Raw genomic sequence first — 26,625 nt, forward strand, 5'->3', positions numbered from 1 at the left:
AAAGAAAAGTCCTCACAAAGAGGCCTGTCTTATCTGTTTTACAGAACAACAGGAGATGTGTAAATTGTACTCCGGTAGGGAGATACACTAAAGAAACACAATTTAGCTCTACATGCTGTCTCCAGAGGATCGATGGGGTTGGAAGGCCTGATGCCCTACAACAGACATCCTCTGCTCTGCTGCACTGACTATCAATGTGGCAAACTGAGAATACAAGTTCTTTGAAAATATACTTGTTATGTTTTTATTGAATACTTGTTACTCTTATCTTATAAGAAATGTATAAGGCATAATATGTATGAATGTACTGAAAACTACTGTATCATTGAAATTGTAATGTTTAGTCATATGCTTATAGTTATAAACTTTTATTCTTGTGGATTGTATGAAGTTACTCAATGTATGGAATTACTCTGTTATATTTATTTTATCACAAACCGCTGATATACTATTTTACACTGTACAATTATATTTACTTTTAAGTAACATACAGTCACCTCCAAAATCATTGTCACCCTTGATAAAGATGATCAAAAAAGACTATAAAAGATATAATAGAAAACCAGAGCTATATTGAATGTTTTCTGAGATTAAATAACACGTTGGGAACGATCTTAGACCACTCCTCCATACAGAGTCTTTCCAGATCCTTGATATCCTTCGGTCTACGCTCTGGACTGCACTCCTCAGTTCAAACCACAGGTTTTCAACGGGGTTCAAGTCCGGAGACTGAGATGGCCTTTGCAAAATGTAGATTTTCTTGGTCAATTAATCATTTCTTTGTGGATTTTTATGTGTGCTTGGGGTCATTGTCTTGCTGGAAGATCCACTGGGATTTTACATGTGTGTTACCTCTTTTTTATACCTCAGTGAAATGGGAAGCCATGGAAGATACAGTTCCTTAAACTGAGATTATTATTATTTTAAGTAGAATGTTAATGCAAATTGATTTTATTGATAAGAATCTTTACGGTGCCAATCATTTTGACACCTACAGTATCTTTTTTAGATTTTGTTTTTACTTGGTAGCCCTTCCTGCAGTGAAATGACCTAGTGGCCTCATGGGTGGAATGTTATTCATATTTTTCATAATTTCATAATTAATAAAAAGCCACCGAAAATCCGGTGTTTCTATGTCAAACAATTTTGTTATATTTCAGTCTTCTGTGATTTATATAAACTGCAATATTGGGATGCAAACTCAAAATGTAATACCTTTCAACTCTATATCTCGCTATTTTAAGCCCATAACCATGTGTGTGAGGTGTATACTTTGGTTTCAAAGTAGATTTGTTTAAGACTACCAATAAACACTGTGTGACCCTGATTTAGCCCACTGCAGTAAAAGGTTCAACAAAATCTCTTTCAACTGTATTAATATAAAATAATATATATATATATTTTTAATATGAGCATACAATAAACCTCAGTATTTGTATTATTTATTTTATACAGTCTATTTTGCTCATCTTTGTCAAGGGTGCCAATACTTTTGGAGGTGACTGTATCTGTGGGTTCATTTAGTATTATATACTGCTCAAAAAAATAAAGGGAACACTTAAACAACACATCCTAGATCTGAATGAAATAAATAATCTTATTAAATACTTTTTTCTTTACATAGTTGAATGTGCTGACAACAAAATCACACAAAAATAATCAATGGAAATCCAATTTATCAACCCATGGAGGTCTGGATTTGGAGTCACACTCAAAATTAAAATGGAAAACCACACTACAGGCTGATCCGACTTTGATGTAATGTCATTAAAACAAGTCAAAATGAGGCTCAGTAGTGTGTGTGGCCTCCACGTGCCTGTATGACCTCCCTACAACGCCTGGGCATGCTTCTGATGAGGTGACGGATGGTCTTCTGAGGGATCTCCTCCCAGACCTGGACTAAAGCATCCGCCAACTCCTGGACAGTCTGTGGTGCAATGTGGCGTTGGTGGATGGAGCGAGACATGATGTCCCAGATGTGCTCAATTGGATTCAGGTCTGGGGAACGGGCAGGCCAGTCCATAGCATCAATGCCTTCCTCTTGCAGGAACTGCTGACACACTCCAGCCACATGAGGTCTAGCATTGTCTTGCATTAGGAGGAACCCAGGGCCAACCGCACCAGCATATGGTCTCACAAAGTCAGGCTACCTCTGGCGAGCACATGGAGGGCTGTGCGGCCCCTCAAAAAAATACCACCCCACACCATGACTGACCCACCGCCAAACGGTCATGCTGGAATGATGTTGCAGGCAGCAGAACGTTCTCCACGGCGTCTCCAGACTCTGTCACGTCTGTCACGTGCTCAGTGTGAACCTGCTTTCATCTGTGAAGAGCACAGGGCGCCAGTGGCGAATTTTCCAATCTTGGTGTTCTCTGGCAAATGCCAAACGTCCTGCACGGTGTTGGGCTGTAAGCACAACCCCCACCTGTGGATGTCGGGCCCTCATACCACCCTCATGGAGTCTGTTTCTGACCGTTTGAGCAGACACATGCACATTTGTGGCCTGCTGGAGGTCATTTTGCAGGGCTCTGGCAGTGCTTCTCCTGCTCCTCCTTGCACAAAGGCGGAGGTAGCGGTCCTGCTGCTGGGTTGTTGCCCTCCTACGGCCTCCTCCACGTCTCCTGATGTACTGGCCTGTCTCCTGGGTGCGCCTCCATGCTCTGGACACTACTCTGACAGACACAGCAAACCTTTTTGCCACAGCTCGCATTGATGTGCCATCCTGGATGAGCTGCACTACCTGAGCCACTTGTGTGGGTTGTAGACTCCGTCTCATGCTACCACTAGAGTGAAAGCACCGGCAGCATTCAAAAGTGACCAAAACATCAGCCAGGAAGCATAGGAACTGAGAAGTGGTCTGTGGTCCCCACCTGCAGAACCACTCCTTTATTGGGGGTGTCTTGCTAATTGCCTATAATTTCCACCTGTTGTCTATTCCATTTGCACAACAGCATGTGAAATTTATTGTCAATCAGTGTTGCTTCCTAAGTGGACAGTTTGATTTCACAGAAGTGTGATTGACTTGGAGTTACATTGTGTTGTTTAAGTGTTCCCTTTATTTTTTTGAGCAGTGTATATTTATTTATTGGAACACATTTTCAAAGAATACTCAAATTAGATTCATTTCACCCAATTGGCTGAATGACAATTGGCTGAATGACATAAGGATACAGAGTTACAGTCTTTTAGCTACAGTACAGTAAATGTCCCAGTAGGATGATCCAGTCTGGGTCAGATGGAGGTCTGGCTCTGTCCTCGAGATACGACTCCGCTATCTGCATCCCGTTGTCTTCACTCCACTCCCCTGCTACGATGTGGAAAGCCATCGTCCCACAGAAACTAGACAGTTGGATAGTAACTTAACCGTGATCTTATCATAAACCAGACAGGTGGTTTCTATTCATTTTTGCAAAACATGTTCTAACCCCAGACAAATGGCTCCTATCCAACCCTTATGGAATCATTCTTGCACTCAGAGACAGGCCCACTTTTGTACTTTCCCTATGCCCCAATACAATACACATAGATTATTCAACCTAACCCATAACAGAATAATTACTACTGATTTGTTAATTAGACAAGAAAGGGTGCTCAGGTCATAAAGGTCTCCAAAAAACTCACTGGGCGAAGACATGTTGGAGTTGTCAACAAATGGGTATTCAGTTTAAACTGTTGATTTTTGGATAACAATTCTTTGATGTTGGTATTGATAATGGTAACAATGTTGACTGGACCAATTGAGTCACTCACTCCTCAGTCCCGACATTAGAACTGACAGCTGATATGGAGCTGAAAAGGAAGTGACAGTTTAACAGTCTGATGTGGCAAAGAACAGAACTCTCCTCATCAGAAACCTATTAGAGAGTGTGTATAGTTGTCTTATTCTCTCTCTCTCAATCCACAATGTTAATATGTTTTTTCAATTGGCTAGTTAGCACACACAGTGTAGTGCCCAAACCCCCTGTAAGGAAAGTATGCAAGGTCACTAACACCAAGGTCTCTAACACTAAGAATGCTAATCCTTGCATTCATCCCTGGGTAATGAGAAACAGGCAGCTCCACCAAAACATGACATTTCTGCTGAGGGCTTTGAGATCCATTGTACAGTCCATGCAGTTGATAATGTGTTCATTCATTTTGTGAGTCTCCATAGAACTGAAGGCTGAACCTGAGAAAATGTGTGTAATCCGTCATTTAATCTCTGCAAGGCTTCAGTATCAATGGAGATTGCCATAGAGGTAAATCCCACTGCAGCAACAATGGTGGTTCAATGGTCAGACAGAACATTATCCATTCCAAACTAATATCTGACCCCAGTTAAAATGATTTGGGCCCTCTGCAGAATATGTTTTTAATAAAAAGCACAAATTAATGAATTCAAGTCTATGTGAGAAATTAATTTAGTACATTTCTTGGGGAATTGCCAGCTAATAAAATGTTGGAAGATGGGATATTAATATTCTCGTAACCTAAATTGAGTCACTCAATTCCCCTTTAGCGTAGTAAAAATAGAGTTTGGCCATGAGCAGAAAGGAGAGTGCTTCAGGGCTTTAACCTCCGCCTGGGTGACTCATGGCAGGGAAGCAGCCTTCTCCAATTGGTTGTTTTCTTTTTATTCTTGCAATTTTAAAACCCTTAGCTAAACTCTCTCCCCTCAAACTCTATACTCTGCAGAGAGAGAGGGTTGTGTTGTCCTCAGGTAGAATGTAATAAGAATGATTTTAATATTATATTGTGTACAGTAACTTAATTGTTTTAGTTGATCTTTGTTGTTAGGTCAAACCAACCTGAGAAACCAGGACTTATGCTGCTTCATTTCCCCTATGTGCTTTACTCAATACTCCAAACAGCGGAAAATCACTGGAAATGTAATTAAACTTTAAAGTGTTTTTCGCCAGTAACCTCACTCATCACCAGGTGCGAATGTAATCGTATGTGGCATCAGAGGACCTTTTCACAGAAGATTGTTAAAATGGGGCCGGTGGAGAGCATTGGCTGAACCGAGGCAAACCCCAAGAACCATCAAATGTTCTCTCAACATCAACAAAAAAATCCAGCACTGAACAAATCCTAGATTTCCAGCGCGCAAACATGTTTATAAAAAAAAAAAAAAAAAGCTGCCTTTATTTAACCAGGTAGGCAAGTTGAGAACAAGTTCTCATTTACAATTGCGACCTAGCCAAGATAAAGCAAAGTAGTTTGACACATACAACAACACAGAGTTACACATGGAGTAAAACAAACATACAGTCAATAATACATTAGAAAAATAAGTCTATATACAATGTGAGCAAATGAGGTGAGATAAGGGAGGTAAAGGCAAAAAAAGCCATGGTGGCGAAGTACATACAATATAGCAAGTAAAACACTGGAATGGTAGATTTGCAGTGGAAGAAAGTGCAAAGTAGAAATAGAAATAATGGGGTGCAAAGGAGCAAAATAAATAAATAAATACAGTAGGGGAAGGTAGGTAGTTGTTTGGAATAAATTATAGATGGGATATGTACAGGTGCAGTAATCTGTGAGCTGCTCTGACAGCTGGTGCTTAAAGCTAGTGAGGGAGATAAGTGTTTCCAGTTTCAGTGATTTTTGTAGTTTGTTCCTGTGGCTCAGTTGGTAGAGCATGGTGTGTGCAACGCCAGGGTTGTGGGTTTGATTCTCACGGGGGGCCCGTATAAAAAAATATATATATATAAATGCATGAAATGAAATGTATGCATTCACTACTGTAAGTCGCTCTGGATAAGAGCGTCTGCTAAATGACTAAAATGTAAAATGTAAATGTTCCAGTCATTGGCAGCAGAGAACTGTAAGGAGAGGCGGCGAAAGGAGGAATTGGCTTTGGGGGTGACCAGTGAGATATACCTGCTGGAGCGCGTGCTACAGGTGAGTGCTGCTATGGTGACCAGCGAGCTGAGATAAGGGGGGACTTTACCTAGCAGGGTCTGGTAGATGACCTGGAGCCAGTGGGTTTGGCGACGAGTATGAAGCGAGGGCCAGCCAACGAGAGCGTACAGGTCGCAGTGGTGGGTAGTATATGGGGCTTTGGTGACAAAACGGATGGCACTGTGATAGACTGCATCCAATTTATTGAGTAGGGTATTGGAGGCTATTTTGTAAATGACATCGCCGAAGTCGAGGATCGGTAGGATGGTCAGTTTTACGAGGGTATGTTTGGCAGCATGAGTGAAGGATGCTTTGTTGCGAAATAGGAAGCCAATTCTAGATTTAACTTTGGATTGGAGATGTTTGATGTGAGTCTGGAAGGAGAGTTTATAGTCTAACCAGACACCTAGGTATTTGTAGTTGTCCACATATTCTAAGTCAGAACCGTCCAGAGTAGTGATGCTGGACAGGCGGGCAGGTGCAGGCAGCGATCGGTTGAAGAGCATGCATTTAGTTTTACTTGTATTTAAGAGCAGTTGGAGGCCACGGAAGGAGAGTTGTATGGCATTGAAGCTCGTCTAAAGGGTTGTTAACACAGTGTCCAAAGAAGGGCCAGAAGTATACAGAATGGTGTCGTCTGCGTAGAGGTGGATCAGAGAGTCACCAGCAATAAGAGCGACATCATTGATGTATACAGAGAAGAGAGTCGGCCCAAGAATTGAACCCTGTGGCACTCCAATAGAGACTGCCAGAGGTCCGGACAACAGGCCCTCCGATTTGACACACTGAACTCTATCAGAGAAGTAGTTGGTGAACCAGGCGAGGCAATCATTTGAGAAACCAAGACTATTGAGTCTGCCAATGAGGATGTGGTGATTGACAGAGTCAAAAGCCTTGGCCAGGTCGATGAATACGCCTGCACAGTATTGTTTGTTATCGATGGCGGTTAAGATATCGTTTAGGACCTTGAGCGTGGCTGAGGTGCACCCATGACCAGCTCTGAAACCAGATTGCATAGCGGAGAAGGTGCGGTGGGATTCAAAATGGTTGGTAATCTGTTTGTTGACTTGGCTTTCGAAGACCTTAGAAAGGCAGGGTAGGATAGATATAGGTCTGTAGCAGTTTGGGTCAAGAGTGTCCCCCCCTTTGAAGAGGGGGATGACTGCAGCTGCTTTCCAATCTTTGGGAATCTCAAACGACACAAAAGAGAGGTTGAACAGGCTAGTAATAGGGGTTGCAACAATTTCGGCAGATAATTTTAGAAAGAAAGGGTCCAGATTGTCTAGCCCGGCTGATTTGTAGGGGTCCAGATTTTGCAGCTCTTTCAGAACATCAGCTGACTGGATTTGGGAGAAGGAGAAATGGGGAAGGCTTGGGCGAGTTGCTGTGGGGGGTGCAGTGCTGTTGACCGGGGTAGGGGTAGCCAGGTGGAAAGCATGGCCAGCCGTAGAAAAATGCTTATTGAAATTCTCAATTATAGTGTAATGTAAGCCTATGTAGTTAGCAGTTTGAGCAAATTTAGGCGGATGTTTACTGTGAACACTCGGGCTGTACCCCGCAGCCATTCCTACACCACCAGACATGTATGTGACCCCTGTCTCTCTATCCCCTACTCTGCCACATACAAACTGCATGCCCCCTGTCTGTAAACAGCACCATGCAGAGCTGAACACCAGTGGACTCTTAAAGAATATCTTCTGCCCTATCCCTATCTCAGAAGGGGGTAGCAGCCTTTATTGCCACCAGGGAGAGAAGGAGACAGAGCTGTCAAAACAGCTCATCATCGTCCACAGTCAGAGACGTTTAGTGGCGATGCACAGTGACTCACCTAGCTGGGTCAGTTTGACACTCTCAGAATAAGCAAATTCATGCAGCTACAGACAACTTAGAATAGAACCTCTCAGACAGCCATCTGGACAGGACGCTCTGTGATGTGACCATGAATACAACAGGAGAGCCACAGATCAAAGAACACTCTGATGTAGCATGTCCTCTCTTTGAAGTTATAAGGACTCTGAGCACTGTAGTCCAGTGGCAACTTAATTGGGGAGGATAGGCTCATAGTAATACCTGGAACGGAATGTATGGAATGGTATCGAACACAACAAACACATGGTTTCCAAAACACATCAAGACAAAAAGTTATGTCAGCATTGACAAAAGCCTCAAGCTCCTGAGAGTTCCAGGAAAACACCCCATTGCGATGCTACAGATCTACACAAGACAAGTGTCAAACAAGCCTCCCTCTGCAGGAACCTGGGTTGTGATCTGCAAGCACAAATCTAGGGAAACTTCCTGAAAAGGAGCTTCCACTTCAAACTTAGTTGAAGTACACATATTTTTATTTCTGTTTGTTTCAAGGTATTTTCAAGGTCATTGAATGAAACCCTGCTCTCTTGGAGATGGGTCTCTCAACGCTTAGGATACTCATGTCAGCGTGTGCGCAACTGGTCGAAAGAAGTCAGGTGCGGGAGAGCAGAGATGAGTGAACAGGCACACTTTAATCAGGCATAGGAAAACAGCCGGACGCAACTGCGTCACAACACTCCGACCTACGGAAAAAGCGATAGTGCACAAATAACACAAACTGGTACAAAATACAAAACCATGGGTTACAATAATACCCGGTGCAAAACCAGCCTTAAGCGTCACACACGTAACGACCGAACAATACCACACACAGACATGGGGGGAACAGAGGATAATATACACGTAGAGTAATGAGGGGATGTGAACCAGGTGTGCAGGAAAACAAGACAAAACAAATGGAAAATGAAAAGGTGGAGCGGCGATGGCTAGAAGACCGGTGACGTCGACCGCCAAACGCCGCCCGAACAAGGAGAGGGACCGACTTCGGCGGGAGTCGTGACAACTCATTTCTGTGTCCTTTGTGTAACACTCTACCTGCCACATCCACTGAGGCATCCATGTCAGTCAAGCTTCACTATTCATGTAGTAATCTACCCTCTCTAGTGGCAGTACTAATACCAACACTGCACTACCAACCGAGTTCCTTTGATTACAGTAGAACTGCTTCACTTGACAAGATATGACAACACCAAAACAATTACATCTAAGAAAATTACCACCCCAGAACTTCAATTAGAAAGATGTCCTTTATTAGACAGAAAAAACCATAGCCTATTATCTATTTTATGTGACAAGATATACAGTACACTTGCTAATCAAAGTTGGTATCAAACATTCTTCAAACAATCCTACATTACACCTTAGAGGATGATCAGTCAAAGCAGTGAGCGGGTCACTGTACAGTAGTGTTAAAGTCTTATTTTAGGATGGTGGAGTAGACAGTCCTAACTTCCACCTATCATATATTAGTGAAAGCAAGCTATAAGACAGGAACAGCAAATCCACCCCCCTTTCTCACCTTCTTCCATCACCAACATTCAACACATTTTCATCAAACACAAAATCAAAACTTCTAACAACTTTTAAGAAAGATTATATGTTACCAGTGGTGTAAAGTACTTAAGTAAAAATACTTTATAGTACTACTTAAGTATTTTTGGGGGGTATATGTACTTTACTACATTCCTAAAAAAAAAACTTTCAAAACATTTTACTCCAAACATTTTTCCCTGACACCCAAAAGTACTAGTTATATTTTGAATGCTTAACAGGACAGGAAAATTGTCAAATTCACACTTATCAAGAGAACATCCCTGGTCATCTCTACTGCCTCTGATCTGGAGGGCTCACTAAACAGAGAACATCCCCGGTCATCTCTACTGCCTCTGATCCGGAGGGCTCACTAAACACAAATGCTTATTTTGTAAATTATATCTGTGTGGGAGTGTGTCCCTGGCTAGCCGTAAATTTCAAAAACACAAATATTGCGCTTTCTGGTTTGCTTAATATAATTAGAAATGATTTATACTTTTGATACTTAAGTATATTTAAAACCAAATGCTTTGACTTTTACAAAAGTAGTATTTTACTGGGTGACTTTCACTTTAAGTAATTTTCTATTAAGGCATCTTTACTTTTACTCAAGTATAACAATTGGGTACTTTTCCCACCACTGCATGTTACGTGTACATAGTCTGAATATACTTATAGAATGGGAAGGCCTCTGATGATGGTGGTAAATGCAGTGTGGCACATATAGGACACACATACATAGATAACATACTGAATCACACTATAAACCTCTATTACACAAAGAGGAAGAACCCATTACATTTTGAGGGCCATATTTACATCAAACTTACATGGTCAAGTGGTTTTTCATATAGAGTATCATTTCTGTCACCAGTCAAATCATGCATTCCAGTTGCCAATTCACTGCATGGGTTATATTACACAAGCACGAGAAGTGCATGTATAGGGTTAAACTAAATACTCTAAAACAATAAGTGAATTTTATGAGAAAAAAGATGTACAAAATAAACAAACATATTTTCCAACTCTTGCCTTTAACCTCCTCACAAAATATTTTTGCTGTACAAATAAAACAATTCCTTTAAATAGCCTTATGTATTACATATTTCAATACCCCACTTTATCACTCAAGTCTGATTGAATCCCTCCACCCCATGTAACAGATATGTCATAGAACTGGTTTCAGACGTCACCAAAGGTTCAGAGCCAGAGAGTACTGAGGGTAAAACCCGACATAGACAGGGTGCTACGGCCTTGAATATGTCCTAGGCCTGAATTATTCGACACAATGGGTGTGCCAGAAAACAGGTTTTTCTAGGATGCAATTCAGTGACCGGTAAAAAACAGTTTCATGAAACACACAATGACAAACTATTGAGATCCTGTATTACTCAATCCAGTCTCTGGACGAGAGACACTATTAGTTAAGACTATTCGATTATTAACCAAATATTGGCTCATACTGTGAGTCAAGGGGATACGTGACAACCATAGCAACGAGAAAGATTGAGGTGTTACATAGAGTACTAGTAACGATCAGGAAGGCCATTTTATATCCAAAGTGCTCATATAAAGATGACATCTATATGGCCCAGTTTTGATTGGACGTAGTCGATAATAAAATGTACAGTCAAATAGCCCTCTAAAAGGCCTTCACCTGTTTGAATGAGGTACAGTTAATGTTATCAGTAAAACTACACAATAAGGAGAGTTTCACTGCAAAGGGTGCCAATCCAAATATTTCAACATTTCCTGATACTGTAGCTGCAGTGACTGACAGCACAGTATAGCATGATGGGATACTGGAGGACTAGGTCTTCTTCTTCAGATCCTCAAAGCGTCGTGACAGGTCATCAAAGTCGATGTCATCAGAGCTCGCAGTGTTTCGTCCAACTCCAAAGGAGGAAGTGGGAAGCGTGTCGGGAACTGAGGGAAGCTCAGGGAGGGCGTTATCGTAGATCTGGGATGAAGGCCCCGGGCCTGTGGAAAGAACTTAGGTTTAGAATAACATTACAAATACACCCCAATGCAACCGTTATGCAAAAACAGAAAGCAACAATATTGTTGAAGAGATTGACGTGTAGAAAAGGAAATAGTCATTGAAAACAACTTACCAGAGACCTGGGATCGATCAGAAGGTTTAATAGACAGCTCATCAATCTGAAAAATACACACACGTTATGATCTCTACCCTGCCTGCATGTTGAAATGTTAAAGTTGTATAGATACATGAGAAGGCAGAGAAAAACAATGTTGTGATGTTAGTATGTGATTGGGGGAGGAATAATCATTGAAGTAGTGCATTGCTGAGAAAGTCAACACCGCTGGGGTAAGAATGAGCAAAAAGCAAGAGCTAATAATATAACTAACCTCAAATTGCATTCACTTCACTACGAAGAGCATTGCTTCCCTACCACATCCAGTAACATACTAGTTTGACAGCAAGCAGATCTCTGTTTCAGCATATTATACTCACTCAGAGCATTCAAAAGACAGTCGTATGCAGTTCAGCACAAGGTTAGTGATTAGCAGTTAATACCAGCTATGGCCGTTTCCACATTCTATCTGTTCTTATCCAATCCCTATCACGTCCCTGTAGCATAGCTCTGTGCTGCAGAGACAAGCGATGGCACAAGCAAACTATAATAAACTCCTCTTCCCTGAAAGGTGAACTGGCCGTCTGTCCATCTGTCTGGAGAAGCAGAAGGGGCAGGGGGCTCTGACACTTACAGACTGGTAGGTAGGGGGGCAGCTCGGCAGCTCAGGGGGCGGCCCTCTCATCGGAGGCTGGAAGTTGTTAAAGGCATCATATGTGCCAACAGAGGGGCCGTTGAACCCTATGGGGCCGGGCATCTAAAGAAAATAAACTTACATGTATAAAAACATCACATTCATATCAACAGCTCTATATTTCTTAAAGCTGGAATCCTTAATGGTGAAACAGCCATGTCTGTTGGTGGTATTACAACAACAACGAAGTTACTGCAAACAACTAAGACTCTTCTTCCGCTCTGACATCGTCGCACGCGCAATAGAAAAGCACAATATGTACTGCTGCACGAACAATAGCGGTCAGTGGCGCCGTTTTCCCCCGACTGCGGACTCCATCTGTAAGCAACGATCTCACCAAACAAGGGTGGTGTCATTCAAGACACTACTGGGGGGGGAAAATGGTCTTACGGCTCCTTTGGGTGTTGGGTAGCTGAACGCCGATGGGGGGCCCATGGGCATAGGCATGGCTCCAGCGGTGAAGCCACCACCACCACCGCCGCCTGGCTTCTTGAAGTCAGAGTCCACGTCTATGAGGTCAGCCTCCTCACCTGTACACACCTCTGGCTGTGGGGGGGGGGGATTCAAATGTTATTCATCACATGCCTAGTTAACTACTTATCAGTCTTATGGCTTTCAGGGTCCTGCTAGTTCCAGACTTGGTAGTATTTAAATAGTAGAGTCAGTCAGGGAGACAGACAGGTTATCATCATCAGACACTCACTCTGACCATGGCGTCTGACTCGTAGGGAACGTTGTAGTTCTTGGCAATCTCAATGAGGTAGCGCTCCACCAGGATCTTAGGAGGAGCCTCTACACTCAGTTTGTGCATGAGCTATGGGGTAAAGTTGACATATTTCTCTGTTTTAGGCACACAGAAACAAACACATCAACATATACAGTACCAATCACAAGTTTGGATACACCTACTCATTCAATGGTTTTTCTTTATTTGACCATTTTCTACATTGTAGAATAATAGAGAAGACATCAAAACTATGAAATACCACATGTAGTAACAAAAAACAAAGTGCTAAACAAATCAAAATATATTTTAGATTCTTCAAAGTAGCCACCCTTTGCCTTAATGACAGGTTTGCACACTCTTGGCATTCTCTCAACCAGCTTCACCTGGAATGCTTTCCCAACAGTCTTGAAGGAGTTCCCACATATGCTGAGCACTTGTTGGCTGCTTTTCCTTCACTCTGCGGTCCAACTCATCCCAAACCATCTCAATTGGGTTGAGGTCAGGTGATTGTGGAGGCCAGGTCATCTGACGCAGAACTCCATCACTCTCCTTCTTGGTCAAATAGCCCTTACACAGCCTGGATGTGTGTTGGGTCATTGTCCTGTTGAAAAACAAATGATAGGCCCACTAAGCACAAACCAGATGGGATGGCGTATCGCTGTAGAATGCTGTGGTGGCTATGCTTGTTAAGTGTGCCTTGAATTCGAAATAAATCACTGACAGCATCACCAGCAAAGCACCCCACACCACCTCCTCCATGCTTCACGGTGGGAACCACACATGCGGAGATCTGTTCACCTACTCCGCGTCACAAAGACACGGCGGTTGGAACCCAAAATCTCAAATTTGGACTCAAACCAAAGGACAGATTTCCACCGGTCTAATGCCCAATGCTTGTGTTTCCTGGCCCAAGCAAGTCTCTTCTTATTATTGGTGTCCTTTAGTAGTGGTTTCTTTGTAGCAATTCAACCATGAATGCCTGATTCACAGTCTCCTCTGAACAGTTGATGTTGAGATGTGTCTGTTAAGCATTTATTTGGGCTGGAATTTCTGAGGCCGGTAACTCTAATGAACTTATCCTCTGCAGCAGAGGTAACTCTGGGTCTTCCTTTCCTGTGATGGTCCTCATGAGAGCCAGTGTCATCCTATTGCTTGATGGTTTTTGCGACTGCACAAAGTTCTTGAAATGTTCCGGATTGACTGACCTTCATGTCTTAAAGTAATGATGGGACTGTCATTTCTCTTTGCTTATTTGAGCTGTTCTTGCCATAATATGGACTTGGTCTTTTACCAAATAGCGCCATCTTCTGTATACCACCCCTACCTTGTCACATCACAACTGATTGTCTCAAACGCATTAAGGAAAGAAATTCCACAAATTACTTAACAAGACACACATGTTAATTGAAATGCATTTCAGGTGACTACCTCATGAAGCTGGTTGAGATAATGCCCAGAGTGTGCAAAGCCATCATCAAGGCAAAGGGTGGCTACTTTGAAGAATCTCAAATATATTTTGATTTGTTTAACACTTTTTTGATTACCACATGATTCCATATGTGTTATTTCATAGTTTTGATCTACAATGTAGAAAATAGTACAAATAAAGAAAACCTCTTGAATGAGTAGGTGTCCAAACTTTTGACTGGTATTGTATCTTGAAGCAGACCATCTGAAAATGCATACCCTGTCATTGACAGTCCCAATTTGGTTTGTCCTACAGAGCTTGCCATACTCCTTGCTGTATTTGGCACACAGCTGATCAGACACCTGTATGGAGAAAGCACAGTATCAAGGATCACAATACAGCAAAAAGTGTACAAACTGCATTAAAACAAATTTTAACTGAGGACTAGTTTCAAGTTTTATTAGTCGTATGTCCGGGATACGCATGGTACACATGATCCAACTAAATGCTTACTTGCAGGTTCCTTCGACAATGCAACAACAATAACAAATAAAAGATAAGAATACGAACATCAAGTAAATGGCTCAGCAGAATAGAATAATACATTATAGTATAAGTATAATACAGAAAGGCACAATGTATAGTCCAATAGTTACATGTGTATTGGGGAAGGGACAGGATGCAAGTGTTTAAATTAGGCAGTATAATAAGACTAGTCCAAGCGACTAGACATGCTAGACATGTTAACGCACATTGTATACTACTCACAATTTTGAGCTCGTTGACCTCAGACTGCAGACGTGGGGCTGCCCAGATGAGAGTGGACACCGCCTCCTGCAGGCCAGGGTCCAGCTCCCTGTCAAGAAACAGACAAACAGGTGTTAAGGACATGGCTTGACAGATTTTTTTCACTCGTCTGAAAGCTCAAATGAAAAATGGTCTAACATCATGGGCCAAAAGGGCGACATAAAATTGTGTTGTATGACGCAAGGAACCACTTTACAAAATATGTTTATCATTACCATACAGAGAATCGTAAAAATGTAAGCCACCCCTCCGCCTATTGACTTCTTTACATATGTCTCAAAAAAAAAAAACTCAACACAGCCCCTTAAAAAAATGACATGTTTTGTCACATACACCAGATAGGTGCAGTGAAATGTGTAGTTTTACAGGGTAAGCCATAGTAGTACGGCAGCCTCTGGAGCAAATTAGTGTTAAGTAACTTGCTCACGGGCCCATATACAGATTTTTCACCTTGTTGGCTCGGGTATTCCAACCAGCGACCTTTCGTTACTGGCTCAACGCTCTAACCTATAAGCTACCTGCCGCCCTTTAAGGCTCTCCTGGAGAATGGTTGGCAATCCTTAAAATAGCGTAAATCATTTCCAATTACAACCAAATACTATTTAATGAATATGGGATCAAATGGCTTATGTCGGCTACTTCAAAGCAAGGTAACTTACTAAGACATGTTTATCTATAACCAAGTAAGGCTGAAATATGAAGGTTTCGTGGAGATCTATTGACAGGATAGGAGTAATTCCAAAATTAGGTTACTCTTTGGGCCGGGGCGATACTCGTTAGTACCGTGGCATGGAAACAAAACACGAAGCGGATTTAACTTCTTTAGGAAAACAGCCCTAATGATGGAAACAAACATGTTGTCATCCAGTCATTTATGTATTTTCCAAGATATAGCACACAATATTTCACATACAGCAGGTTTTTAAAAAGGACTAGAGTTGGATCCGCTTTGGGTTTTCATTTTTGCCATGGAAGAAATATTGCGCCACTTGTATCATCCAGGCCCTAGCTATTCTAATAATATTTTTAATACTGTCAGAATGACATGCACAATGTTGAATAGAGGAGAATAGAGTTAACTCCCAATTGAGTGTTTGAGCTGCGTTGATTATAACAGGAGTAGGTTAACGCACCCGTTCATCATCTGCGTGAAGGTAATTTATTCAAGAGCGCTGGACAACATTTTTGTAGGACATCGGACATGACATTAATACATGCTATTAGCTAAATACTTAACTACCAAGATAACTAACCAGGCTACACCATATGTTTTGAATTGGCTACCTAGTCTGTTTGTTAGTCTATCATTAGTCTATAGGCCATAGTCTAGCTGCTGAAATCTCTCCCCTCAGGCCCAATGACACTGGCATAAATGCAGGGGATGCACACATGACTTTCCAGGATTTTCATGGCCGTATGATCGGTTTGTAAACCAAAAATGTACTGTCTCTGGGCAAATAACTCACGTGACCGCAAAACCGCCTGTCAATGCAATAATTCTGCTCCGATGCGCTCTGCAAAAATTGGGAGAACAGCGCGCAACATTGCATGCGGAAGACACTGGTGCAATTCTGATTGGAGCAATTTTAGGGTTTTATTTTTTAGCTTGTCCATCCAGACAACTTACAGTAAATCTATATTCTTCTGGTTCAACTATTTGTTTTACCTGTCCCGGACAAGCATTAAATGTCAAGCCCTGAAGGATAAACTCAAACACCGATAATAGGGCAAGGAGTTTTTCCTTGACCAGGAGAAATTTTGGCACTTATTTCAATTGCCTTTACTCGATTCCTTGCATCCTCTCTCGTCTCGGTCTCAAAACGCATTGGAAGAGAAGTCCCAAGGCTCCTCCCCTCTCTAACCTCATCCAATGCGTTTTGAGGAGGCGGCAAGGAGGCAAGGAAATAAACAATTGAGAAAGAGCCTCCTTGTCCGAGTCCTCCAGGCTGGCTCATTTACTTCATGGACTGGATGAGGCCAAAGCGAGCCAGCAGCAGGTCACAGTACAGTTCTAGGATCTCCATGGCCTCTACCAAGTAGTCCTCTCTGATGATGTGCTCCACACGGATCCGTGCTCGCTCATCCTTCCCTGTTGACAGGTAGTCTGCAATCTCCTTCCGCGCCTTCTGAGCTAGCTCAGCTACAAAGAGACAGAAGATCCAGTCTGTAAGCATTTATTTTAAAGACAACCCGAGATACAAAAATGTCAATTAACAGAGACTAGGCTACAGCTTGCACGGTGTTTGTGTGTATGTACAGTACCACTCAAGAGTTTGGACACGCCTACTCATTCATGGGTTTTTCGTTATTTTAACTATTTTCTAAATAACACATGGAATCATGTGGTAACCCCAAAAAATGTTAAACAAATCAAAATAGATTTTAATAGTTGAGATTCTTCAAAGTAGCCACCCTTTGCCTTGATGACAGGTTTGCTCACTCTTGGCATTCTCTCAACCAGCTTCACCTGGAATGCTTTTCCAACTGTCTTGAAGGAGTTCCCACATACGCAGGGCACTGGTTGGCTGCTTTCCCTTCCCTCTGCAGTCCAACTCATCCCAAACCATCTCAATTGGGTTGAGGTCGGGTGATTGTGGAGGCCAGGTCATGTGGTGGGAACCGCACATGCAGAGACCAGCCGTTCACCTACTCCGCATCTCACAAAGACACGGCGGTTGGAACCAAAAATCTCAAATTTGGAGTCATCAGACCATAAGATAGATTTCCACCGGTCTAATGTCCATTGCTCATGTTTCTTGGACCAAGCAAGACTTCTTATTGGTGTGCTTTAGTAGTGGTTTCTTTGCAGCAATTTGACCATGAAAGCCTGATTCACACAGTTTCCTCTGAACAGTTGATGTTGAGATGTGTGTTACTTGAACTCTGAAGCATTTATTTGGGCTGCAATTTTTGAGGCTGGTAACTCTAATGAACTTATCCTTTGCAGCAGAGGTAACTCTGGGTCTTCCATTCCTGCGGCAGTCCTCATGAGAGCCAGTTTCATCATAGCGCTTGATGGTTTTTGCGACTGTACTTGAAGAAACTTTTAAAGTTCTTGAAGGTTAATCAATCCGGAAAATGTCACGTTTTTAAAGTAATGCTGGACTGTCGTTTCTCTTTGCTTATTTGAGCTGTTCTTGCCATAATATGAACTTGGTCTTTTACCAAATAGGGCTAAATTCTGTATACCACCCCTACCTTGTCACAGCACAACTGGCTCAAATGCATTAAAAAGGAAAGAAATTCCACGAATTAACTTAAGGCACACCTGTTAATTGAAATGCATTCCAGGTGACTACCTCATGAAGCTGGTTGAGAGAATGCCAAGAGTGTGCAAAGCTGTCATCAAGGCAAAGGGTGGCTACTTTGAAGAATCTCAAATATAAAATGCAGATTTGTTTAACACTTTTTTGGTTACTACATGATTCCATGTGTTATTTCATAGTTTTGATGTTTTCACTATTCTACAATGTAGAAAATAGTAAAAAATAAAGTAACCCCTTGGAATGAGTAGGTGTGACCAAACTTTTGACTGGTACTGTAGTTGCCAGGCTCACTTTTCTTTTTCTCCAAGAGCTTCAGGCGATTGATCACCAGTCGGAGATTGACCCGGAGTCTTTCTGCTTTGAATCCTCCACCGAGCATGATGGCCAGCTAAGGAAACAAAAAAGTTGGTATTAAAAAGAGGAGCCAATACATACGGGCAAGTCTGACTATTTCTTTGCCACACTGACGTCACCCACCATATTGTTTTCACCGATCCTTTGATCAGAGAACGTGAAGATGAAGGAGATGGGGGAATAAGGAGAGGGAATAAGGAGAGGTTTCGACCCTAGTGAGTCATCATCGTATGAGCGTGTTGATGGCCACACCAGTAACTACAGGCAGGTAGGACTGAAGCGGGCATATAAAACAGACAGCCATTGAGCTAACAGTAGTATCCACCCCTGAAACCAATAACTGGCTAACTTACATCGCCTCTTATCAGCAATTCAGAAAGTATACACATTTTACTTAGTTTAATCAACAAAATCCACGTTCATGGATCACATAGTAAAGGAAATGGTTAACTAGCTAGTTTGCACAACAAGGATGAAGAAATCTAGTTAGCTAGCTACTAGTAGTTATGCTACCAAGATAGCTAGCTAGCTAACGTTAGCTAGTTTGATAAACAAAGCAGTGCTGTTACAATCAAAACGTTTCCAGCTAGCTACAGTAATGTTACCTATAAAAAAAAAAAGGACCAACCAATAAAAGCATAGTATATATAATAATGTACATGTTATATCTAATACACAATTTGTTTACATTACCTGTTAGTGTCGTTAGCTAGGTAAACAGCAACTTGTCGTGTTGCTTGACTTCCGTGAATGTGAGCCTTCCTCCTTCTGCCGCACAAAAAAACATATGACTGAGTGACGTCACGGGGATTTTTCAAAACGTGGCCGGTTCACACCTGCTGTTTACACCACTAGAAGGCGATGGTGGATCGGAGTGGCATAAAATAGATTTAAAGAAGTTAGACCCAATGCCATAAATGTACAGTACACTAGCTACATAGCCAGATATGTTTTGAGGAAGACGACCACAATATAGCTGATCAAACTGCACAGGGCAGCAAGACCGAGTTTCAAAACTACACCCGCAGCTCTTTTTTCTTTAGGTCATAAAAAGCCCCTTAAATATTCACTCACATGAAAAAGAATCTGCAAGTAGTAGTGTGAACTTTGAACAAGAATCACTAATTTAATCAATTATTTAGCTAAATAATACTACACGTTTTTGTCACGTACACCGGAGGTGCAGTAAAATGTGCTTTTACGGGATGTCTACTCATTCCACGGAGGGCTGAATGCCTGCGGGTTTTCGCTCCTACCTTGAACTTGATTGACGAATTAAGATCACATTAGTAAGGAACTCCCTTCACCTGGTTGTCTAAGTCTTGATTGAAACAAAAAAACAGCAGACCTTCCATGGAATGAGTTTGGCACCCGTTTTACAGGGTCAGCCATAGCAGTATGGTGACCCTGGAGCAAATGATGGTTAAGTGCCTTGCCCTAGGGCACATCAGCAGATTTTTCACCTGCTGCCCACAGATCGATTATCTGAACAGATTAATAGTGTGAATCTAATTGGACACAAAAAGTCAGAATAAATTACATCATGACAAGTTTAGCTTTTTTTTTATTGCAAATTACAAACTTGCGAGCCCTGGTTAACAAACTGCAGCTTTCTCTTTAAAAATCTGTACAAAGAAATACGCATTACCATAACACATACATCATCATAACAATGTAAATGTTACAACTTGAGTTTGCTGGCTGAGACTTCTTTGTGTTTCTTCTTCTTGGAGCCCGGGTCCTTGGCTCCTTTGATCTGGCTCTTCACTTGGTCTTGTAGTTGGGAGAAGAAGGCGGAGGAGGAGCGGAGAGCTTTATCCTTCCCCTCATCCTTGAACAGAGAACAAATTAAAAAAAAAAGCTCAACATCTATTTTTAAGAAACTATTTGCAACTGTGACAGCTGAATCCTAGCTATTGTAATAAATACAAATGAAAATGTGTGGAGAACAATGGCCTTATCAGTCTATACTGATCACACAAATATAATGGAGGGGCTTGCATTTGAAAGAATGTTAATTAAATATAAAAATGAGACATGCAGAAAGAAAACACTGACCTTTAATAATGTTGCTTTGCCTCCCTTTGTGAGTTTCTTGAGGTTTTCTGCCACCTCTGCCTTTGATTGTTTCTTGTTCTCTCCAGTTCTGTTAGCCTCCTTCAGTTTCTGTCTCTTATCCTTCTCGTGGATCTTGACACGCTTCACCTTCTTCTTCTTGCGTCTCTCTCGTTTCTTGTCTGTGGAGGTCTTTTCAGAGTCACCCAGCACGTCGCCAGCCTTGTTCTTCTCCTAAGATCAGAAAGGAAACGGTGTTACCCTGGCCTCAGAAGCGTCTACTGAAAGGCTACTATGGTGGAAAACACAGTAGTTCATTGGTTGTCTTCAACCCTTGAATGCTTTTGTACACATCAGTATACCCCACTAGAATATGATTTCCCATAACATGAAACATTATGGAGAGGAATGCATGACAAACCTTGACTTCCTCTGGAGCCAATAGAGTGCCACTACTAGCACTGACTGGCGCAACTTCCTCCATAGCAATAGAAGGCAAATTGGAGACAACTTTCACTTCAGGAACAGGCTGCAGGACACAAAGAAAAGGTCAAACATATCAATATTGTGCAAAAAGCGTTCCCTTCATTATAAACTGGGTGGTTCGAACTCCGAATGCTGATTTTCTGAAAGCCCTGGTATAGCGCTGTATTCGGGTATGACAAAACATTTATTTTTAAACCACGGCCCAGGGCTGTATCCAGGCACTCCGCCGTGCATTAACAGCCCTTAGCAGTGGTATATTGGCCATATACCACACCCCCTTGTGCCTTATTGCTTAAATATAGCATCTTTAAAAGACAAGCAGAACAGTAATAGACAAGAACATCATAAGATATTACATCAAATAAATAAAAAGTTATATATAGGAAAGACAGAGACAACAAAAATACTACTTCCGCACTATTCTTATATACAGTACAGTTAAATTAGATCTGTAAAATGATTAGAGATGCTGTGATACAAGATGTTTTTTTTAAAGCGAAACTTGCTTTTTGCCCGTGTAACCTCTGGTGGCAGAGCGTTCCAAAATGAGATGGCTCTCTACATAACTGAGTGACGCATTAAATCTGTTTTTGGTTTGGGTACCGTGAAGAAAACCATAGTGGAGTGTCATGCATGTCTGTTTGAAGTGTATGCAAATAGATTATACAAGTGGTTAGGCATTTTCAACACACAACTGTTTCTTAAAAAGACTGGAAGAGAAGTAGTCAACTTCTCCTCAACCCTTAACCATGAAAGACTATCATGTCGCTGATGTTAGTTCTGTGTGTGCAGTTAAGGGCAAGGCGTGCTGCTTTGTTTTGAGCCAGCTGCAGCTTTGCAGTGTCCAGGGCACATGGAAACATTGACAGGAAAACTCACCGGTTTGGGTGTGAAGTGGAAGTTAGAGAGAGCGTCAAGTTTAAGGAATAGAGAATCCATGAGCTTTTGAATTTCTACATGGGCTGGGTTTTCTTCGTCCTCTGTCTTTTGCTGAAATACAAGGGAAATAGATATAAATAATTACTTCAACAAAATGCATTAATTGCAATATAGAAAACAGCCAAGTGTGTTCCCACTAAAATATAATAACTACCTGATTCTGCTTGAGGTACTCCTGCTCATAAACCTCTGCAAGGCTCAGCTTGCTCTTCTCATGGTCCAGAGTCAGCCTCTTCTTGTACTCAAATACCTCTTCCTTAGGCTTCTCCTTGCGCACCACATCATCCCACACCTTGGAAAAAAATTATGTGCCAACGTGGTTTAAATACTGGATAGACCTATACTTGTTCTATCCATTTACTCAATGAAACGATGACACATTCAGCTGGATCCAACTGGGAATAGTTGTTCAGTTTGTTGTCTAGATTGAGTTATGTCTCTAGAGACGGGTTAGCTAACAACGTCACGAAAACGATGCACGCAACTCAATGGTGCAGACGTTCGTATGTTGTTGTGATTCTGAATAGCCAGATACAGTAGCTAGCAACAATGACTGACGCTGCCATGTGGGGAATCATAGGTGGCTCTTTTCAGCTAGTTTTATCTTGTTCTTGATACCATGTCTTGTTTTGACTGATTTCTATACTAAAATGTCTCAAATTCACTAGCTAGCAAAAACTATAACAATGTACTTGAAAGACAAGTTCTCATTGTGCAAATGTATGTTTTCAATAAACAGTAGAGATGAAATATAGTTTACATGTTGTCAACAATCTAAGCCAACCCAGTCTGTTTTGCCCCCTAGTTGAGCATTGGGTCGGTTCCGTTGCTAAACAACCGACCCGTCTATACACTGACCTGGTCTTTAATCCTCTGCTTGATGATGTCCTCCAGCTGCAGAGTGGTTTCCTCTGTTACAGCAGGGGCTGAGCGAAAACAGAGCAAAATGTTACCTGACTGAACAAACACCATCTCTAACACACACAAACTTGCAGTAAGTAAAATATTAAACCCTCTCCAACGGGACTGACGGCTAAACTGAACAGACTGACAAGCATGTGGTACGTACCCATCCGGGAGGCCGAGTCAAATGCCACATCCACCTCAAGAAGGCTGTTCTCTGGACGAGTCTGAGCAGACACCTCTCCTGTTAGTTGCCATGGCTTCTCTCCCATGGCAGCCTTTTCCAAATCCTGGATCTTTTCAGCCATCTGTGTAAGGTAAGAATTTACCGTTTCATTAGTCCGTTACATAAAAAAGTTTATATACAACAGATGAAAAAATATTGTAAATGAAATGACACCCAACCCAATATAGATATTCTAAAACAGCCCCTGAGGAAAAGCTTGCCTTGTCTTGTCGTTTCTCAAAGGATGATTTGGATTCAGGTTTTGTTGCATTTTGAGACTTTCCTCCAAAGATGTCCGCCATGTCTTCTCCCTCACTGTCATCACTTTCTCCAGGTAGGTTAAAGGTCACCCGTTTCAAAGCCTCCTTGGCTTGTCTGCACTCTTCATCCTCAACGAAGTCCCTAAAACAGCAAAGGAACAAACAACTCTTATCTTAAGTAGAAAATGAATATCCCTGCCCTATATTCCTTTTTGATGCAATTCCAACCATGACATTCATATGAGATTCCTGCATCAGCCACTTACTCATTTTCTTCATCTTCTTCTTCTATCCCATCTATACTGTTGTCCTCATCCTCTGCGTCTGATTGGTCAGCTGTTTGTGCAGGATCAACATCCACAGCATCAAAAAAGTCTTTGTACTTCAGATTCCTGGAACTTTTCAGCTACAGAAAGAACACAGTACATTAATAGGAATTCAGTGTGTTTGGCTACAATAATGTCCAGAATCACCACCGAACAGTAGCTAGGTCTGGCAGAGAGAAACTATATGATACATACTGGGCTTGTTTTTTTGGTTTTTTTGGAAGAAACATCTTCACTGAAGAGGCCTACGTCATCATCTTCATCTCCAGAGGGCAAGTCCTGGAAGTAGTCTACATCACCTTCCCCCTCCTTCCCCTCCCTTCTGTCCATATCGTCCAGAAAGGACTCCATCTCTGAGAGCTTAAAGAACCTGTCATCAACCTCTGATGGAGGAGCCAGTGGCTTTGACTCTCTCACCGCTGAGCATTTCTTCTGTTTAGCTTGTTTTTCTAATGCGTCCACATCAAAATCTACATCAGAGTCCTCGTCTGTGTTAACCCCTGTCAAGCATTCTCCTTGCCCATCATCTTCCAAATCCCTCTCTCTCGTCTCCTCTTCTATGTCTTCACCATCTTGTTCAACCCCTTCATCTGGCTCCTCATCAGCATCCTCTTTATCAAACAGGATAGTCAGAGCTGTATCCAAGGCAGCCTGACTCACTGCTGTCTCAAAGTGCTTCAGCACTGCAGTATTCTGGAGCTCCAGCTCCTGCCATATCTGTTCCTCGTCAAAGTTCTCAACCACCAGCTGGTCCAGAGGGCTTCCCTTTGAGCCTGCTGGCTCGTGGGTTTTGTGTAAATCATACAGGGTCTTAGTGAGGTAAGTGAAGTCTGTTGCCACGGCACCCTGAAGACTATACACAAAGAAAAAATACAAATAGCAATGTTTGTTAGTATTCTTCAAGTAGTACAGCGGTTAGTAACGTTAGCAGTCTTCTTCAACCAACCCTGGCCTTGAAATCCCACAGGGCGTGCAGGGGTTTGTTCTATCCAAGTACCCATACCTGGCTCAACTAATCAAGTGTAGCTAAATTACTAGAATCAAGTTTATCGGTGCTGCTGGGCTATCTTTAAGAATATTTGATGACGTGGTCTACCTAACCAAACAGGGAATGCTTGCAGATGTTTTCTTGCTATATGCTAGTTAGCCTTAGCATTGTGTAACGATGGCAGCAAGTCAATTAATTGATTTTTAAGCTAAACATATCTGGATATTATTATAAAAATGTTGCACTTACCTAAGAAAATGTTCTGGATGTGCAGTTTTTATGTTTAGTAGCTTTAAACAGCACTCCAACGTGTTACCTATGTCCCCGGTAGCCATCGTTTTTCCTCACATGTGAACATGTGTGTAACAAGAAAATATGCTCCCCCCGGAAACAATCTCTGTTGTGCTATAAAGATCCGGATAGCAGGTCAGGTTAAGATTTAGCAAGCTGGATAGACAACATTAATATCTCAAATAACTGTATTTACAAGTGCAATGTACGGTTTTTAATTGAAAAGCAATATAAGTGTGCTGTATCCCATTGTCTTGACATTCAAAGCGATTCACTATCCTACGTTGCACGAATTTTCGAAAATATGGCGGCGTCCGTGTTGAAGGTTGCACGTAAGTATAGATAGCTGATAAATATTCTTTCACATGTCAAAAACAGTCTCTTTAGACTTGATTTCAGGCTATACAACAAAGTAAGCTAAATCCACCGTTGTTAGTGCAGAATTACTTTGAGCAAGTGTTCCCTGTTGCAACCTACTTGACTTATCCAGGTAGCATATTCAATCAAATCAGATCCGTACTCCGGAAGAGAAAAAAAAAACAGCATGGTATGGTATGGCTGTACTAAACACTTAATTAATTTTGTTACAGGTCTCTTAAAGTGTGTTCGTCACACTTGTTCTCCAACCCTGAGGACACTTTCAACCTCAACACCACTCTGCCAAGGTATTCCAGGATCTGTCTGGAAACTGGGAAGGCTAAATCACATCGCTATAGCTGTACCAGACATGGAGAAAGCCACTGCTCTTTACAGAGATGTGCTGGGGGCTCAGGTCAGCGATAAAGTTCCCCTTCCTGAGCATGGAGTCTACACTGTCTTTGTGGAGCTGGGTAACACCAAGCTGGAACTGCTGCACCCACTCGGGGAGAAGAGCCCCATCGCAGGCTTCCTACAGAAGAACAAATCTGGTGGGATGCACCATATCTGCATTGAGGTGAGTCAGTCTTAGCAATGCTGCATATGCTGTTCAGCCCACATGAATGGGCTGTATTCACTCACTCTATCCTTGTCTCCTCATCTATTCTCTAATGGAATTGTATGTTATTTTTGTGATCTCAGGTTGATGATATCAGTGCAGCGATAGTGGATCTGAAGGCTAGGAACATAAGAACCCTGTCAGCTGAACCACGGATAGGCGCTCATGGGAAACCTGTCATGTTCCTCCACCCAAAAGACTGTGATGGAGTACTTGTGGAACTGGAGCAAGGCTGAATACCCACAGGTCTCAAAAAGTCTGTAGTTCACAATTAGGCAGTTTGAAAATTGATTCATTATTGCACTTTTTCCACCAGTAATAATGATAGCAAAGGTAGATTTTTTTGAAAATATGTTTAATACCAGGGTTTTGATCCATTTAAAAAAACATCTTTATCTTCCTTAAAAGTAAGTGTCTATTTGCCTCTGCTGTGAATAAATTCTATGATTGACTCTAAGCACTGTATGGTGTGTAAAAAATGTAAAATGTATTAATTCATTACATGTGCAAGTCAAACGTGAAGTGTACATAG

General features: G+C 41.8%; 3 protein-coding genes across 6 annotated transcripts; 1 reads left to right on the forward strand and 2 right to left on the reverse strand.

Moving 5' to 3' along the window:
• Nucleotides 1-8,986: 8,986 nt before the first annotated feature.
• Nucleotides 8,987-19,444, reverse strand: LOC106562157 (IST1 homolog). 4 transcript variants are annotated; one of them, XM_045689076.1, is made up of 11 exons: nt 19,337-19,400; nt 18,767-18,917; nt 18,581-18,677; nt 16,983-17,163; nt 14,985-15,072; nt 14,495-14,578; nt 12,785-12,895; nt 12,472-12,627; nt 12,022-12,144; nt 11,406-11,412; nt 8,987-11,271 (listed from the first exon to the last, which is right to left on the reverse strand). In XM_045689076.1, the coding sequence occupies exons 2-11, from the start codon at nt 18,767-18,769 to the stop codon at nt 11,102-11,104; spliced, it is 1,020 nt and encodes a 339-aa protein (XP_045545032.1). In that variant the 5' UTR covers nt 18,770-18,917; nt 19,337-19,400; the 3' UTR covers nt 8,987-11,101. The 4 variants fall into 4 exon arrangements, with proteins under 4 accessions (XP_045545032.1, XP_045545031.1, XP_013982314.1 ...); XM_045689075.1 differs by having other exon boundaries at nt 11,406-11,451; XM_014126839.2 differs by having other exon boundaries at nt 11,406-11,451; nt 18,767-18,785; nt 19,337-19,388.
• Nucleotides 19,445-20,189: 745 nt separating this feature from the next.
• LOC106562155 (U3 small nucleolar ribonucleoprotein protein MPP10) lies at nt 20,190-25,358 on the reverse strand. The gene is made up of 11 exons (XM_014126837.2): nt 25,076-25,358; nt 24,034-24,691; nt 23,779-23,918; nt 23,474-23,654; nt 23,193-23,334; nt 22,982-23,049; nt 22,278-22,415; nt 22,064-22,174; nt 21,120-21,227; nt 20,702-20,932; nt 20,190-20,474 (listed from the first exon to the last, which is right to left on the reverse strand). The coding sequence occupies exons 1-11, from the start codon at nt 25,159-25,161 to the stop codon at nt 20,325-20,327; spliced, it is 2,013 nt and encodes a 670-aa protein (XP_013982312.1). The 5' UTR covers nt 25,162-25,358; the 3' UTR covers nt 20,190-20,324.
• Nucleotides 25,193-26,550, forward strand: LOC106562156 (methylmalonyl-CoA epimerase, mitochondrial). Its single transcript, XM_014126838.2, has 3 exons — nt 25,193-25,449; nt 25,708-26,051; nt 26,177-26,550. The coding sequence occupies exons 1-3, from the start codon at nt 25,422-25,424 to the stop codon at nt 26,327-26,329; spliced, it is 525 nt and encodes a 174-aa protein (XP_013982313.1). The 5' UTR covers nt 25,193-25,421; the 3' UTR covers nt 26,330-26,550.
• The last annotated feature ends 75 nt before the right edge of the window (nt 26,551-26,625 follow it).

Source organism: Salmo salar, chromosome ssa11 (genome assembly GCF_905237065.1).
Source record: "Salmo salar chromosome ssa11, Ssal_v3.1, whole genome shotgun sequence".
NCBI classification, from domain to species: domain Eukaryota; kingdom Metazoa; phylum Chordata; class Actinopteri; order Salmoniformes; family Salmonidae; genus Salmo; species Salmo salar.

Coding starts and splice junctions, on each gene's coding strand:
- LOC106562156 (XM_014126838.2), top strand. CDS start 25,422: ATGGCGGCGTCCGTGTTGAAGGTTGCAC. Junction 25,450..25,707: donor GTCCGTGTTGAAGGTTGCAC/GTAAGTATAGAT, acceptor ATTTTGTTACAG/GTCTCTTAAAGTGTGTTCGT. Junction 26,052..26,176: donor TGCACCATATCTGCATTGAG/GTGAGTCAGTCT, acceptor TTGTGATCTCAG/GTTGATGATATCAGTGCAGC.
- LOC106562155 (XM_014126837.2), bottom strand. CDS start 25,161: ATGGCTACCGGGGACATAGGTAACACGTTGGAGTGCTGTTTAAAGCTA. Junction 23,655..23,778: donor GAAGAAGATGAAGAAAATGA/GTAAGTGGCTGA, acceptor TTGCTGTTTTAG/GGACTTCGTTGAGGATGAAG. Junction 22,175..22,277: donor AGTACCTCAAGCAGAATCAG/GTAGTTATTATA, acceptor CTTGTATTTCAG/CAAAAGACAGAGGACGAAGA.
- LOC106562157 (XM_045689075.1), bottom strand. Junction 12,628..12,784: donor AGTCAGACGCCATGGTCAGA/GTGAGTGTCTGA, acceptor CCCCCCCCACAG/CCAGAGGTGTGTACAGGTGA. Junction 11,272..11,405: donor TGATCGATCCCAGGTCTCTG/GTAAGTTGTTTT, acceptor TTCTTTCCACAG/GCCCGGGGCCTTCATCCCAG.